At 43.6% G+C, this 16,564-nt stretch overlaps 1 protein-coding gene across 5 annotated transcripts; it reads left to right on the top strand.

Annotated features, from left to right (window-relative positions):
- Window positions 1–523: 523 nt before the first annotated feature.
- Window positions 524–11,247, top strand: arpp21 (cAMP-regulated phosphoprotein, 21). 5 transcript variants are annotated; one of them, XM_033637648.2, is made up of 20 exons: window positions 526–737; window positions 5,015–5,152; window positions 5,302–5,467; window positions 5,587–5,625; window positions 5,730–5,795; window positions 5,878–5,989; window positions 6,177–6,315; window positions 6,743–6,880; window positions 6,963–7,062; window positions 7,177–7,272; window positions 7,360–7,397; window positions 7,523–7,579; window positions 7,899–8,089; window positions 8,606–8,716; window positions 8,810–8,916; window positions 9,051–9,125; window positions 9,219–9,362; window positions 9,554–9,656; window positions 10,434–10,543; window positions 10,689–11,247. In XM_033637648.2, the coding sequence occupies exons 3-20, from the start codon at window positions 5,306–5,308 to the stop codon at window positions 10,836–10,838; spliced, it is 1,938 nt and encodes a 645-aa protein (XP_033493539.2). In that variant the 5' UTR covers window positions 526–737; window positions 5,015–5,152; window positions 5,302–5,305; the 3' UTR covers window positions 10,839–11,247. The 5 variants fall into 5 exon arrangements, with proteins under 5 accessions (XP_078032035.1, XP_033493541.1, XP_033493539.2 ...); XM_033637649.2 differs by having other exon boundaries at window positions 5,010–5,152; window positions 10,437–10,543; XM_033637647.2 differs by having other exon boundaries at window positions 5,010–5,152.
- The last annotated feature ends 5,317 nt before the right edge of the window (window positions 11,248–16,564 follow it).

The raw sequence follows: 16,564 nt of genomic DNA, 5'->3' as shown, positions 1-16,564 counted from the left end.
GTGGTTAGCCCCCAAGAGTAGCCACTGGGACTAACCACAACTAGCTTACTGCTACTTCCGCTATCTCGCCGGAAGTCGCGCCCATAATTATTTCTACATTAGGGCCCTCAGGAATAAAGTGGATATAGTAGGAAATTAGTTTTCGAATTTTATTTATTTATTTTTCTCAATGTAGCACAGCAAAAGCTACACTGTAAAAACAAAAGGAAATACTCAACTAACGTACAAATGAATTTGTACTTCCTGTAGGTACAGTTGTATGTAGGCTACATTCCATCACTGCATAAGAATAATATTTTTATCCTTTATAAAGCTACCAGAGAGTATTTCTTGTTGTGTCCCCTCACGTCATGAAGTCAGTTATTGCAGTAATATTGCAGTAGTAAAGGAAATATAATTGAGTTTAGATGAAATGGAAGACAAAGAGAGACGGACAGATACGAGAGCGAGAGACAGGGACAGAGATAGAGATGAGTGGGCTGGTGGAGGGTTGGCTCTCGTGCATTCCTCGCGTGTGTGTGTGGGCGCGTGGCTCAGGGTTCAGAGCTGTCGGTTCTCCTCCCCGCTCCTCCTCCCCCCTGTGCTCCCCCTGCTCCGACAGAGACAGGCAAAAGGCGAAGGAGGAGCAACGGACCTCACAGTCAACAGACACCGGGTGTACAGCCGTCGGTCGGTCGGTCGGTAGGTAAGCTACACCGGCAGAAGCCCACACGGAGGAGGGAAGACGTCAACTAACGGTAAGCTAACGGACATTCTTAGCGCGAGGACATAGCTTGATTAACGGCTTACATTCTTCTGTCTTCTGGTGCTGTTTTGTCAGCGCTGTTGTTTGGACTTTTGCGACATTAATCGCATCAGATCGTGAGTTATGGTGACATATGAACACATTTATATTTTAGCCGAAACTCTACCGAGGAGACGGTAAAATTTGGGGATGTAACTAGCTAACTGCGCCCCGGAGCGCAGCTATCAGTCGCATTTCCCCCGGGTCTGAAACGGTAGCGACACCGCTGAATGAATGATAACGGTTTATTAGGAGCCGGTAGATGTGTTGTATGTAAAGGCTACATTATTTTAGCCCATTGTGTTAAGTGTTACTTAGATGAACAGGTTAGGTTTTAATGTTTTTTCGACCGGCTGCCTCTCTTTTTATATTCCTGCCTGCTTGTGTGTTTTGTGAGTTTAAAGGCGATACAAGTTGCCCCGTGTCTCTGTTAGATTAAAGTCTCTTTCTGTTAAAATACCGAGTTCATGTCAGAGCTCCTGCTGTGTATCCTTCGCCCACCGTCCTCCGCGCTCCACATGCAGCTGACAGCACGGTGAAGTCCCGGAGCAGGAGGTCCACTCCCTGCCCGGGTGTAAAAATAGCCCGGTGTGTCAGCTTAAGCCCGGGTCACGGTAATGCGACACACAAACACACAGCTAACAGTCACTGTCCCCATTGGTTCCCTGCACACAGCCCCCCAAGAGGGAGAGTCCCATCCCGAGAGTAACGTTAGATCGCGCAAACCACGACCATGCTCCGTTATCGGTTTGTCCCGTTATGTTATGTGGGTCAACAGGATACCGCAAAAGTTGTGCATGAGCATGACACCTGTTTGTTTTAGCCTACTTACAGCATCCTCTGTTTGAACGTGTGATACAGTCAAGATGCCTCCAGTTTTAGACTGTGCTATAAGGAGTTGCAAAGATTATTTTTGGGTGAAGTTGCCCTTTAACACCAGCGATTGCTGCTTTAATGTGTCGTATATGTGCAGAGTTTTTTTCATATCTTGAGGTTTGACATCAGCTGCAGAGCGACACAGCTGTCGCACCCACAAGTCACTTTGGTAATAAAACTGCGGTGGCTGCCCAGGTGCTCATGACTCAAAGGACGATGTAACCTAAATTTCCTCTCATGTGTAGCCTACTTTCTGTTCTTCACTTGTCTTAAAGTGGAGGGTGAAATAATTCATGCCCTGTTTTATTTGACTTGAGTGTGCAGTAGCAAGGAGACACGACAAAAGAAGCCCAGGAGGGAAAGAATTCAGCTGCAGATTTTAAAAAAAGTGCAGCCACACCACATGCAACAATATAAAAACAAAAAATTGTAAGTAAAAAACTCAAAATACCCTATGTACTGTAGGAGGGGAAAGAAAAGCAGCCCAATTACAGACTCAGGGGCAAAGCCTGTACATATTATGGATAAACAAAGAGCTGAATGCTTTGAGTTTGCCTCAAAATTCTCAATTATTATTTTAAACCACGGAGACCTGCTCTCTTGTTCTGAGTCTTTCGCTGAATCATTTCCTAATGAGCTCAGAGCAGAGGGAGAAAACATGAAATCCCCTTTTTAAATTCAGCTGCAACCATAGAGACAAAACACAATCAGCTTCGGGGACCATATGCGGTGATAATTTCTATTTTCCAGTTTGGTTGTCAAGTGATGGAAGGGTGCAAATAAAAAAGAAAGCAGAGCAGACTGTCCTCAGGGATGGGAAAGTGTACAGATTAATGTGTGCAAGTACACGAGGCAGGATAAGAAACCCAAGCATACATCATACAATGATAGATCTGGGTATTAGATGATACAAGAGCCAATGATAATTATAGTCCTGGTATTCAAAGATAAATTTTTCAGTGGTCCTAATTACAAACAGGATTGTGCTGGGCTTAAGCACTTAGTGTAACTTGGTTGAGCTGACAATGGCCATCTAAAGCAGGTTTTGGATATTTTCCCACTGGCCTGCCTGTGTGTCAGTGTAGATGAGCCAGGCAGCTTTTGGCCAGAGAAGAAAGGTGTCCTGGTGAGTAGGTGGCTCTGAGGCTGGAGGCTTCAGGGAGAGCAGCAGATGGATGATGATGTAGCGGGTACTGGCGCTCCCTGCCTCCCGCCACCATCCGTCACGCGCTAATGATCGTGTCACACCTTCTCCCCGGGCGGCCGGCTGCTTCTGCAGCGCTCAGCTCAAAAACTGGTAGCTCCACTCAAATCCCCTCTTCACGGCCGTCGGCTGAAAAGCCAGGAGACAGACTGTGCTGCGAGCCTCTCTATCACTAATTCTTCACTCCCCTCTTTCTCCAACGCCTTCCTTCACCCCTCTTCACCTTTAAAGTCCCTGCAGACTCTTTCCTCATCTCTCTTCATCCTCTGCTTCCCTTGCCTCCCATTCATCTTGTTTCTTCTGTAGTGCATCTGCTCCACATCATTCTTTTCCCTCTTTGTCCTGCTTATGTCATGTTCCCGTTCGCTGCTATTGCTCTCAATTCACAGCTTTAAAACAGTCCAATGCCAGCATGCTTTCTCTTATTTTATGGACAATTTTTCTTTGATTGTAATGGTAAAAGGAGACGTGTTGTTTTTTCCTTGCCCCTCCCCTATGTGAGCTCTGAGGTCAGGGTCAGTTACAGTGCAGCACACATGGAGCTGGTCTGTTTGGCTGAAGGACAGCTCAGCAGGAAATCGCCAACAACACATTAGGGAGTCATTATGTCCTATAGAGTGTTTAGGTATGTTCCCTGGGCAGTGTGCAGAAGCCCACCAAGCTAATACAGTGATACAAGTCATCTCAGCAGTCGGCAAACTGCAATACTCCTGCTCTCATACATTGTGGATTATTTTATCAGTCAATCAATTGAACATCTTGTCTGTAAAACGTGAGAAAATAATGACAAATTCTTTTCATGCTGTGGTGACATCTTCAAATTATTAGTTATTTTGTCCAATCAGCCGTCCAAAATGCAAAGATATTCTGTTTTCTATTAATAACATGAAGAAAAGCAGCAACTTCTCACACGTGAAAAGCTGAAAACAGGAAATGTCTGGCATTTTAGCTTGAATTATGACAGAAAAAGAGTTGCCCATTTATTTTCTGTTGATCAATTAATTTACTCGACACGCATCTGAATTGACTGAATCAAATCTTGTCAATACGTGGAGAGCAGCGCCCCTTTCCATAATCCCTTAACTCAAGAAGCCGTTACATCATAGGACTAATTTCTCTGGAAAACCTCAATCAGTGTATCGATAAAAACATTGATAACTACAGGGTTACGTTATCACACTTAAAGTACAGCATGTTCTAACACATTTTAATCATAATGATTGTGAAGTATCGCATTTAATTTTGATGATATTTCCATTATGAAACTAAAGACCAACACACAAAGAGATTTCAGGCGCCTCCCGACCATACTGAGAATATTTTTGCTGGGTGGAATCACTGCTGTCATGTATTGTGTTTCACTGAGGCGGCATGGGAAGTAAACACCACTTTGGTTGCACATGGACTGACAGGGGTCTTTAAAAAAAAAAAAGTGCTATTATCTCCAGTCGGGTGTTAAATAACCATGTTATGGGACTCGGCATCCTCTGAGCTCGTTATTCTGTCCCCAGGTGTTACAGGAATAAGTGTCCCCTTGAGCTCTGTGTTACACCAGGATGTGTCCCCACTGAATGCAGTTGGCCCTCTGGAAGAGACGGTGGAATGCCACTTCCTCTTGTGTGTGTGTCTGTCTCTTTGGTCTCGGCAATATTCTCACCACTGGGATCAGAGACTCAGCTCAGCATTCTGGGAATATCAGTGCTGGCGGATTGGATGATACTCTCCACAGCTGCTGTTTCTAAGAAAAGCTCGAGGACACACTAGACATGCGTTCACATGAGCCACACACATGTAAACACACCAGCAAATGTGACATCCGAGCGCTGGTCTGTGCTGCTACTGTTACACGCATGCACAGGCACACTTACAGTAATACGCTTTAAGCAGCAATTAACTGTCAAACCAGGACAGCATTTGGGAAGCCTAGGCGGAGGTTACACACACATACGCAGACACACAAGCTTAGCTACTTGATGTCATTTCCAGCAGCTATGCCTTTATGCTCTGGCAGCTGTTTGATGTGTGTGTGTGTGTGTGTGTGTGTGTTTGAGGAACAGTGTAGTGGTGTTTCTGTCGTAGAATGACCACTAACACAGTTTGTTCTCCTGTGTTTTCGTTTTCTCCACGCTATTTTCCATTGACCAGTAAAGAGCCGGCAGAGAGAGGAACAGTAGAGAAGGCGAGCACGGGTGGAGGGGATAATTGCGTTTCTTGCTGCCCTGTGGGAACATGGGATATATGACCTCATCATTCACCTGTGAGGCTCTCCAGTAAACAACTCCAAATAGGTAGGAACAGCAAACACACGCACACACACACACACAAACTCATGCAAATGTAGGCAAAGGTATCTTGAAACAGCAGTAAAATATACAAATGTCACCGTTATGTGGGTAAACACGCACAGCTTCACGAGTCCATGCTTTGTGTTGTTTAGAAGGATGACCGAAGCAGCTGTGGAGAGTACAGATGTCCTCCTAAAACCCTGTGTTGTGACATCATGTGATGTCATGAGCTGCCCCTCCCCGCCGCCATGTCCGCCCTCTTGCAAACAGAAGGAGGACCAAGACTGCCAACATGACAATAAGAAGCTGGAGCAGCAGGTGAGCGACACTAAATATATAGTGTACCACATTAATAGTATATCACATTAAAGTTATGCAGCACCACACTACCTCCCCTCACGTGCTCACTTTATGACAAATTGTGTCCTCACTCGCAGAAAAGCTGTAACCAGGTGCAACCAAAGAAAACAGTTAAGGTAAGCTAAAATAATTCTGCCTCTCATTATTCATTTGAACAGAAATATCTATTGCATTATACTCTATGAATTTGTAATAATGCTCGCTTGTGTGTGTGTTTCAGGCCAAAGGAAAGTTAGTGCGGAGTATTGCTGTCTGCGAGGAGTTCTCACCATTTGAAGCAACCCAGGTAACACACACACAAACACACACATCATCCACCTCCTCATCATCACCACACTCAAATTACTCTTTATTTTCTCCCCTCTCAGGCATCTCCAGACGCAAACATCTCATCTAGCTGCCATGACAACGAGAGAACTCCCTGTAAAGAGGAAGACCAGGAGAACAGCGCCGATCCAAAGAAACATTCACTGTCCAAAGGTGTGTGTGTGTGTGTGTGTGATTGATATCTCATAAAAGAGAGACAACAGAAAGCAAATAAAATGTAATAAAATGGGTTTCAGTGCCCCTATTTAGTCCTCCTGAGGTGTTTAATATTGCAGTGTGCTTTTTGTATTTTTATTTCTATTGTCTTGTAATACGCCCTGCCCGTCTGTGTCGCTCTCAGAGCCCAGCGTGGAGTACACCGACTCCACCGGCATAGACCTGCACCAGTTTATCGTCAACACCCTCAACAGCAACCCCAGAGACCGCATGATGCTGCTTAAACTGGAGCAGGACATGACTGACTTTATCATCAGCAATAGGTGTGTGTGTGTGGGGGGAGTGTGTGTCTGAACGAGAGGACATAACCTTGGGTCCTCATTGAGCTATCTACTGATAAACATGCTGAAATAAAACTAAATCCTGTTAAAGGATGAATAGAGTTTTATGCTAATTTGAGATATGTCTCCAGCTCTTATATTATAATTCTGTCCATACAGCTTTTTCAGTGTACTGATCAATATATCGAGCTGGTTATGTTGGTGTGGGTGTGTTTGAGCCACCGGCAATGAAATTGGACTTAAGCCAAAAAATTCACCCAGTCTCAATCTACCTCCTTCTTTCTCTTCCTCCCTCCCACTTTCTTTCATTGCTCCCTCCTTCTATACTTGTTTCCCTCACTGCTTCCCTCCTTCTTCACCCCTTTTAATATATTTTTTTTTACCTTGCCTCTCTCTTCCCACATCTCAGTCCCTTTAAGAAGTTCCCTCACATGTCGTCCTACCACCGTATGCTGGTCCATCGGGTAGCGGCCTACTTTGGCATGGAGCACAATGTAGACCAGACAGGCAAGGCTGTCATCATCAACAGGACCAGCAGCACACGCATGTAAGCGCACACAATGCATGTAAATCCTCGCCTTTTAGCATTGATTGTGAAGTAATGGCGATTGTTACTTTTTGCCTTCAAGACCAGAGCAGCGCTTTCTGGACCAGGTGCATAAGGACAAGGCAGAAGAGCTCCACCAGTGGAAAATTATTCTGAAGAGAGACAACAGCTCAGATGACCAGGTCCGTCTGTCCTCCTGTCCCTATAGCTGCCTGTCTCTGTGGAATATTCTCTACAATTGACACTGGTTGTATCCTATCAGCGTTTTTGACCTGCTTTCGTTCCTCTCCCTTCAGACCCGACTTCACCCCTTACGGGAGAAGCAAAGCAAGTCGATGGAGGAGAGAGAGGAGGAGTACCAACGAGTACGAGATCGAATCTTTAGCCAAGAGGTGAGATAGGGGAGAGAGAGAGAGAGAGTCAGGCAGATATGACATGGAGACATATAGGAGACTAATTTCTCTGCCGTACTTTTACAGGCATCCTGCACCCAGGAGAATGCTCATACAGAAACCAGGTAACCTTGCCTGCAGTGTATTCTCTCCATGTGCCTTTTCAGCTTTTTATATTTAGATGAGGGCATTAATATATGTGTGTGTGTGTGTGTGTGTGTGTGTGTGTGTGTGTGTGTGCTGTGTGCAGGGCTGCGGAGGAGAACAATCCATATGCTGAGACCCAGAGGAGAAGGCAGCTCTTCAGGTAGAGCTCTGTCTGCACAGATGCGAAGTCATTTATCATCTTAATCTGGTCAGCCTGGCTGTAACAGAGCTTTTCAGAATCTGCAGTGGAAACAAAATGAAGACCTAGATTTTTTTGTATCAGGGTTAGGAGTCTTGGAAATCTTTCAGTCTGAATAAAATAGCTGAAGGAAAGTTTTTTTTATTGATGATTTATGACAGTGAATGCATACATGGCCTTTTTTATGTGAAGCATATCAGCAGGTGTCCCTCATTCACATAAATAGCACGCCTCTCATGCAGCAATAAAGTTGTAGGATAATTCTGGATGTGCCTCACAGGGGGAGCCGTGACAGCTCAGGCTCCAGCTGGACAGGCAGCAGCAGGCAGAGCAGCACTGAGACTGACTGTCGCTACAGCAACGACCCCCGACCTTGGAGCAGCACAGACTCTGATTCCTCCTACCAATGGACGAGTCCTGCCTCAAAGCCCTGCCAAGCTGCCAACCACAGCTGGGACACACGCGGTTCAGGTGCGTCTTTTTTTTTTTTTTTTTTGTTCATAAACCTGGCGCCAGAATAACATTTAAAGACTCTTTATCACTTCTCAGTCGCACCTTGAAGGTGTGAATCCAGTCGTCGAGGGTGAGACACTTCATCCCTCTCTACCTGCGTGCAAGCAAACTTATTAGCGGATTTCATTGCCACGCTACACTTGGGAAAATCGCTGCGTATAAATGATGTCTGTTCTTTATTCAGCAGCAGCTAATTAACAAAAAGCAGTGGAAGTTCTGCTGGTGTGAAGATATAACTCAATTCATGAACCTTCACACCATAGCTGTAAATTTTCACACAACACCTCCAGTCATCTTCGCATATTCAAGAAAAATACGTCATTGCTGAGGAGCTGCACACAGTATGTTTTTAGCACAGGCAGGGGAGGAGAGACTGAAGATTTTGAATGTTAATTTATTATGTGCCGTGATAAAACTTTCTCTGTCTTTACTTTCTTATCTCTACTCCCTCTTTCACCTTTCCCTCCCTCTCAGGCTCCATCCCTCTTTACAGACTGACATCCACAGATGAGCCCGCTCCCAGCTCTGCTTACATCGTGGAGAACGGGATCCCACCGGGAAGCATACTAGTGAACCCTCATACTGGTACGTACCACAAACACACACACACACACCAGTAACATTACACACACAACACACAATGCATTTATCACACTTATCAACCCTTTGACCTCTCAGGGCAGCCTTTCCTGAACCCTGATGGATCCCCTGCTGTGTACAACCCTCCGGACAGCCAGCAGCCAATCAGGAGTCAGACTCAACTTCAAGGCTCCCCCTCTCAGCAGGTAAAGCGTACACACACACACACACACACACACACAGCAGGAAGGGTTCGACATGCAAGACATGCTCGGGCTGACATACATGCATGTGGCCGTCTGTGTCTTTATCTCCGTCCCCATTTGTGTGTCTCTCTCAGGTGGTTCAGTACTCATCTGTCTCGTACACAGCGCCACAGATGTTGCCTGTCACTCCCTCACAACCATACGCCGCAGTATGTATCGCTGTACAAACTGCCGCACATACATGTGCTTACAGTGTGTGTGTGTTTCACGTGCATGTTGACCTCCTTTCTCTCGCCCCGCAGATTGAAGAGCTCTCCTCGCAGTTTGCTCAAGTGAGCTGTCAATCGACGTGTGAAGTCCCCCCTCTTTACCCGCCCGGTCAGGGTTACATCTATGCAGCCCCTCCCCCTCCCAATCCCCCAAGCTACTGCCAGCCCTCACCTCAGGTACGGACTCACATGCACCTTAAATTTCTCATGTTCCTTTTATGATTGATGTACTTGAAACAACAACTTCATGTTAGTGTCAGATATATGTTTAAATTCTGCCTTGATTTTACCTACAATTTAGGTTGAAGGAGTTTCAGGTAAATAACAGTAAGAATAAAGCCAGTATTTTTTACATTATTTTCCGACAGTTGCCTGTGTATTACTACGGCCAGTATCCTACCTCAGCTCAGCAGCCGTGCAGGCCTGTCTCACCCAGCCAGCACATCCACAGCCAAGCAGCACAGCCAGCAGGTACTTGCCACCTGTGTGTGTATGTGCGTGTGTGTGTGTGTGTGTGTGGGAGACAGACGCAGGCCATGGCAGTAGAGGAGGGGGCCGTTACACTGTCAGAGATGTAGTCTGAGGGTCTCACAGTGAACCGGTCTCTTTTCCTGCTGCTTCTATTCCACGCGACGACAAAGACGAAGAGGCACATTTCAACACTGTCATCGTGTGTTAGAATTTAGTGCATCTTAATGAGCAAATGTATTTGAAACAGCTGCAAACAGTCCGTCAACACCTTCCAGGCATCAGTGTCCGATAACAAAATAAATGAAGATGAATGTATAGAATCATACAAGAGTCAAAGTGGCGACATCCAAGCAAAAATCAGAAGGACAGGGTGAACTATGGAAAAATATTAATGTATTTCCCAAAGTAGTGTTTTGTTGTTGCTGTAATTATTTAATGTTGCCAATAAAGATTCAAGTGCACAACCAGCACTGTAAGAATTCTGTATGATTTTTATGTCGCCATTTAAGGTAAAATAAATAATAATAAAAACAGAGAAGTACTCAAGTTCTTATTTCTTCCAGAAAATAATTAATTAAAGTTTTTTATTTATCGACAATATCTGGAAAATTAGAGAGCGGTTAGTTCATGATGTATCCAAGTTTCCTCACAGCTCGTCTTATTTAAAACAACAGTAAAACTCTCTCGTGGCTCTATCCTTATATTAACCGTTTGCTGAACACTTTGCACTGATGAAATATATTGTTAATAATCTCTTATATAACTGTGTGTTGGCAGCAGGTTACGCCCCTGCTGTGGGGGTGCAGCAGTCTTCACACACCCAGGCCCAGGCTGTGCTGGGGACCTACTCACCAATGGCCTCTCATCAGCATCGTAGCATGGTTCAGGTAAACACAGAGCACCCAAAGGTCTCGTTCATCGCCAGCCTCCGACAACTCAGCCCCCAAAAGAAGCGTTTAGCACTTCAGAAAGTGCTTGTGGTTGCAGATTCTTCACTCCAACTTTACTTTCTTTTTTTTTCTTCATCTGCAGGGAGGTGTTTCACTGTCCTATCCCCAAAGTAACGTTGTTGCTGGGGAGGCGGGTTACTGCTGCGTGGTGCCCTCACCCTCCCACCACGGCAGCTGCCATCCTCCCAGCTGCACCAACCTCAGGGCCCCGGCCTGGAGCGCACAGTATTGATGATGCCTCGACGGATGGAGCGACAATGCTCGAGTTCCTGCGTTAACTCACATGCACACACACACACACACACTCTTAACACAAACACCTTTTTTTCACACTCCCCTCACCTACACCCGCCTTCCTCTTGGCGATGCCCACAGGGTACGCTGTTCACACTCATAACAAGCATGTGCACACACACACACACACACACACACAACATACACCCACTCACATACAGAAATGTTCAACTGTTAGAAATGTTCCACTGTACCAAAGCTTAATAGTATATATCAGAGCTGCTTTATTGAATGCATAATTTATATACACAAATGGAGTTTTATATTGATATTAAATTATATATTGTGTTCCAAGGAAATGCACTGTGTGAATAGAATAAAGTGCTGTGGCTGGATTGACGATGTCACATTTCTATATCATCCTGGCTCTTTGTTTCCTCCAACATTGATGACGCTAATGCAAATGGATGCAGGCGTGGCGAGACACAAACACCAGGAATTGAAGTACATTAAATGAGGCAGCAGTGTCACATGATAATCAAAATGATGTTTGTGCTGTGGAGAAGCAGAAATATGGGTTGTTAACCCACCACTGAGCTCATAAATGGGAGATGAATGTCATTAACTTAATGTCTGAATAACTAACAAGCAAGTGAAAGATTTAAGATTAACATGGTTGACCATTAAGGGCACTTAATTTAAGGGAATCTTGGTGTTATTAGGACTCAGATGATCACACAGTCGCAGTCGAGCAATAGTGTTCAGGTTTTCACTCATGACAACAAGCCAATGTGGAAAATTGGTGCAGATTATATAAACAGCAGAGTTATCAGTTACCATTTTCTATCAAACCACTGAAGCTGTCTCAGTTTGAGGCATTAGCGCCCCCTGCTGCTCAAACACTCTCAGTACACAGCCCTCATTAACACTACAGGTCATTTTGTGCAGCTTCAGGGCTGCAAATTACTATTATTTCTGTCACTGATTAATCTTCAGAATATTTTTACAATTAACTGATTAGTCGTTATCGTATTTAGGAGGGAGTTATGTAGCAAATTTGAGAGGCTGAAATGGGTCAAATTTGGGGATTTTTGTGTAAAAACGTTCCCAAACAGTTACCTGGTTTTCAAAGTGTATGCCAGTTCTGATCACCTTCTCAACTTCATTTCTACCCATGAGGATGATGTCCAGTCAAAAGGCCTTTTTCAGAGGTGGAATGTAACTAAGTACATTTCCTAAGTGAGGTATTTAAGTTACAGTTTTGAGGTACTCGATTATTTCCATTACCTGCTACTTTGAACTCCTCTGCATCTCAGAGGGGTATATCATTGCCTACTTTTTACTCCTCCACTTCTTACTCCTGGAGCCTATCCCAGCTGACATTGGGCAAGAGGCAGGGTACACCCTGGACAGGTCGTCAGACTATCACAGGGCTGACACATAGAGACAGACAACTATTCACACCTGCAGGCAATTTAGAGTCACAAATTAACCTGCATGTCTTTGGACTGTGGGTGGAAGCTGGAGTACCCTGAGAAAACCCATGCTAACACAGGGAGAACATGCAAACTCTGCACAGAAGGTCCCAGGGATCGAACCCCCCACCCTGGTTTATCTGTTTGTAAAACAAATGATTCACCTGTTTTCAACCTTTCCTGTCCTCACCCCTCTCTCCCAAGAGGCAAATCCAGGAGCAGCAGCCCCACACAGGTCAGTTATACACAGAGGTGTTTCTAGGATTTGAGGACATTTAGGGCTTACCTGAACCTCTGTTGGGGGGTCTAGAGGATCCTCCCCTGGCACAAAGTCTATTTTGATGCCGTGTTTATGCACTCTGGCATCTTATTAACATTCAAAGTACAAAAAATGTAATTCATTTATTCAGTTTATTTTCAATGTGAGTTAGAAAATGGACGTTGGGCCACCCAGCATCATGTCTGGCCTGTAGGCCATAAATGAGACCCTGTGTCCTCATATGAGGACATCACATTTTGGGTTTACTTGACCTTATACTTCATTCTTCTTAACTTAGACCTGTTGTCCTCGTTCATGGACACTTTTTATGCCATCTAGTGGCAGTAAGAGCACAATACACTAATCTATGTGAAAACAAGACGGCAGCCATCTCTGCCAAGTCACTCTGCAGCCGATCCGTACACAAACATAGTCAAGGTCCAAAACCTGATCACATCTTATGGCTAAAACATGTTTACCTATGATTAATAATGTTTGTTGTTTGATATGGCAACAAATTTGACCAATTTTAGCAACAGAAACAAGACACTTTTAAATAGGAAGTACTTGTGTGAGGACACTGGGACTTAATTATTGTCTCATTTGAGGACATTGGGACTTTGTTATCGTTGACAATATTTAGTTTTTTATACTTATCTAGTAGTGATCCCAAATAGCTGGGAGAAATTAAAAAATGCATACCAAACAAAAGTTCAGGTCTCCGGAGGTTAACCCTCCAACGGTTTGGTAAAGCATATTTCAGGTCACTATTTCTTAATGAAAAATGTGTTGAACTTATCTCTATTGTTCAGTTTAGGCATGATGTGCTATAAACAATCCACTAGATGTTGCTGTGTCTTTAAATAGTATGTCTGTCAGGTCAACTCCAACAGGAAGTTGGTAACAACAAAAAGGTCACTCCAGACATGAGGGCTCTGTGTGGTGGGATTTTAAAAGGTAGGCATATTTTTTCGACATGCTCTAGTTTCAGAGGTCTTACTGAACATACTAATGTCAATTTATACAAAAAATAAAAGTCTAATGAGGGCCAAATAATTGTTTAAAAACACTACCAAAAAGTTTGTTTGTCCCTTTATGGTAAAGGTAGTAAAGCTAAGCTAACGTGACTTAAACTGAATTTTAGCTTCAATTTACAAAAAACTTATTTTTATTTATTGTTGTTAAATGATACATTTAATGTTGTCCATTATATAAATGCTGAAATAATTTTTAAGTATGATTTTTTTTACATTTTAAAGCCATGCTCAAAGGCCGAATTGTCATAATACATTTACAATTTTATTCAATAAAAAGGATCAATATTTACTGTTTTTGATTAATTTTCCTTGCACTTGTGCTTTAACTACTGTGACATGTAAAAATGATCTACTCACCTATACAGATCAATATCTAATTAAATACATATTTACAGGCATACATTATATAAATGTCTCCCTTGCAGAAGTCTTCAGGCGTTCAACATTTACAGCACTCCTGCAAACACCTTCTTTCACTTTCATACAAGCAATAACTGATAAGCCAGTGTGTGTGTTATTGTTCAGATGCCGGCTAATTCGGTTTGTGCTCAAAATGATTCATATCCTCTCCAACAAATTCAACAAAACATATCCATCATTCGTACGAGGCTTTAGAATTAAATTTGGATTTCGTAACTGTGGTGTTGGATGCAATATTCATACAGGCCGATGCTTTCAGAGAGTCAGCTCTATTTTGGTCCTTTCTACGTTCAGACACACACACACACACAGATAGGCAGCAGTGCAGGTTCCATGATCTTTAATAAAAGGCACATGTACAGCCATAGTGAGATGAGTGAGTCCACTGGCATAGAGACGAAGCATTAAAACACAGAAATACAGGAAGTAGAGGTCAGGAGGAGAGAGATCTATCTGCTTTACAGTAGAATCTACTTAAGTAACATCTTCTCGTTCAAGTAAGTCTAACACTAATATGTCACCGTGGTAAGGTAAAACCCCACCCCAACCCCCGTCCCCACCCCCGCCACACACACACACACACACACACACACACACACACACACACACACACAAAATCATCCACACCACCCACAGTCTGATCCTCCTGAGAAGTCTTCTCCAGAGGACCGCTGAGCTCCACGCAGACGAAGGAGTCTCACAGTTTAGGTTGCGTCCCCTTGCTGTCGTTGACTCGTCCTCATGGGCCCCTCTTGCCTCAAAGTTCATCCATGAAGTTGGGTGCACACACAGCTCACACTCTTGATGTCATCCTCCCAAAATCCATCCAGTGCTCTTCTACTGGAAACAACCTGGCTCAGGTTTTCTGCATGTCAGGTTAGTTTGTGGTAATTTGTAAGAAAACACTGGTGTTCTTTTGACTGATGATGAGCTCATATTTTCTTCAGTCTTTCCATTGATTGGGGAAAGTATGTGACATATTACAGCTATAGCCTGACCAATGACAGATCTGTGGGGCTGATACCGATAAAGGTATTGCCGAGCTTTAAAAAAAACGACAGTTGTTTATTTTAACTAACACATAACCATAGGAAACGAATGAGAGCAGGACAGACATTCCCATTCAGCAGTGGCCATTTTTATGTGTAGCATTTGCGACATTTCCGAAGCCTACGACAGCAACAGAATGGCCCGCCTCTGATAGGCTGACATTCTTACCCTAAACTTAACCAATCCCCCTCATTTTGCCTACACCTAAATAATCAAACCAACGAAGGCGACAAGTTCTTGCCAATCAGAGAGAGTAGGGTGGGTCATTCCTTCACTATCCAAGGATTCTCCAATTCGGGTCCCATTGCCATTGCAACTGTTGTAGCGAACTAATGCCGAAAACACACCAAGCAGCACACCTGTGTGGACCTTTTTTCTGCGTGTTGAAGGTGAGTTTGTGGGTTTCAAGCAGTAAGAAATTCTTGTAAGAAAGGTCAACCTGTCACAGTAGCCACAAGACTCTGTTTGCTGATTGGCTAAAAGTTAAAATCATCTGCAACTTTTAGTTTGGCCGAATCAAAAGGCCACAGCTTGGAGCAGCCGCCGCAGATTTCCATACCCACTGCATGGCAGCTCGCACTTTGAAGATGCTTGGTGTGTTTTCGACGTTATGTCCATATAAACAACCGGCTTGCATCAAGTCATGAACTCTCTGAGTCAAGGTTTTGCAGTAACAGCCAAACGAGCAGTGGAGCAGTTTTGACGCACGGAGCGGCGTCTTCTTGGCTAAAGATTCTCCATTACCTTGCTGCTGGGGATAAATTGAGGATTTCTGGATTTAACTGCGTCATACTTTTATTAGTAGGACATCAAATTCTATTCAACTGAAAACGCAGATTTAGCAATAAGCTAACGTTGGCTAATATAGGTCGCCCTCACTGATTTATAAATCTAATTACTATCTTAAAATCAAGAATATTTTTAACACAACAAACTGTTATATATATATATATATATATATATATATATATATATATATATAATATATATATTAATATATGTATATAATTTATATATATATATATATATATATAAACTAAAATAAATAAAGGTTTTAGGGCATGGTCACACATGCATGAAATTAACACCGGCAAATTTTCACCTCCTGTTCACTCCCATTTAGTGCGAGCAAAGGGGCGTATAAAACATTGGCTCCTGATGGCAAAGCAAATCTCATCTTCGACTTCAGTGAACACTGACTGGCAAATTCGCAGCCTGAACAATAGTAAAAAAGTAAATATGGAGGACCCATTGATTGTTGCCATGTTTAATGAGCTGAATTACAAATTGCCCTACATTAGAGATGCTGCCTGGCTGGCAGTCAGTAAGCAGACAGGCATGGAACATAAGGAAATTTAAAAAAGGTACCAATAGCTTCATATTTCCCAGTATTTAGCAAGCTAGCAGGTCAGTCGCCTGCACTCGCTCATATCTGACCGTGCCTTTAAGATGCAGAGTATGTAGGCATGCAGGACCCAGTTGT

This window comes from Epinephelus lanceolatus, chromosome 16 (genome assembly GCF_041903045.1).
Source record: "Epinephelus lanceolatus isolate andai-2023 chromosome 16, ASM4190304v1, whole genome shotgun sequence".
Classification (NCBI taxonomy): Eukaryota; Metazoa; Chordata; class Actinopteri; order Perciformes; family Serranidae; genus Epinephelus; species Epinephelus lanceolatus.
This window is presented reverse-complemented; position numbering and strand designations above follow the sequence as displayed.

Excerpts from the sequence above, each read along its gene's own strand:
- arpp21 (XM_033637648.2), top strand. The coding sequence starts at position 5,306 with ATGACCGAAGCAGCTGTGGAGAGTACAGATGTCCTCCTAAAACCCTGT. Across the intron at positions 5,468-5,586 it reads ATAAGAAGCTGGAGCAGCAG|AAAAGCTGTAACCAGGTGCA; the intron begins GTGAGCGACACT and ends CCTCACTCGCAG. Across the intron at positions 8,090-8,605 it reads CTGGGACACACGCGGTTCAG|GCTCCATCCCTCTTTACAGA; the intron begins GTGCGTCTTTTT and ends CCTCCCTCTCAG.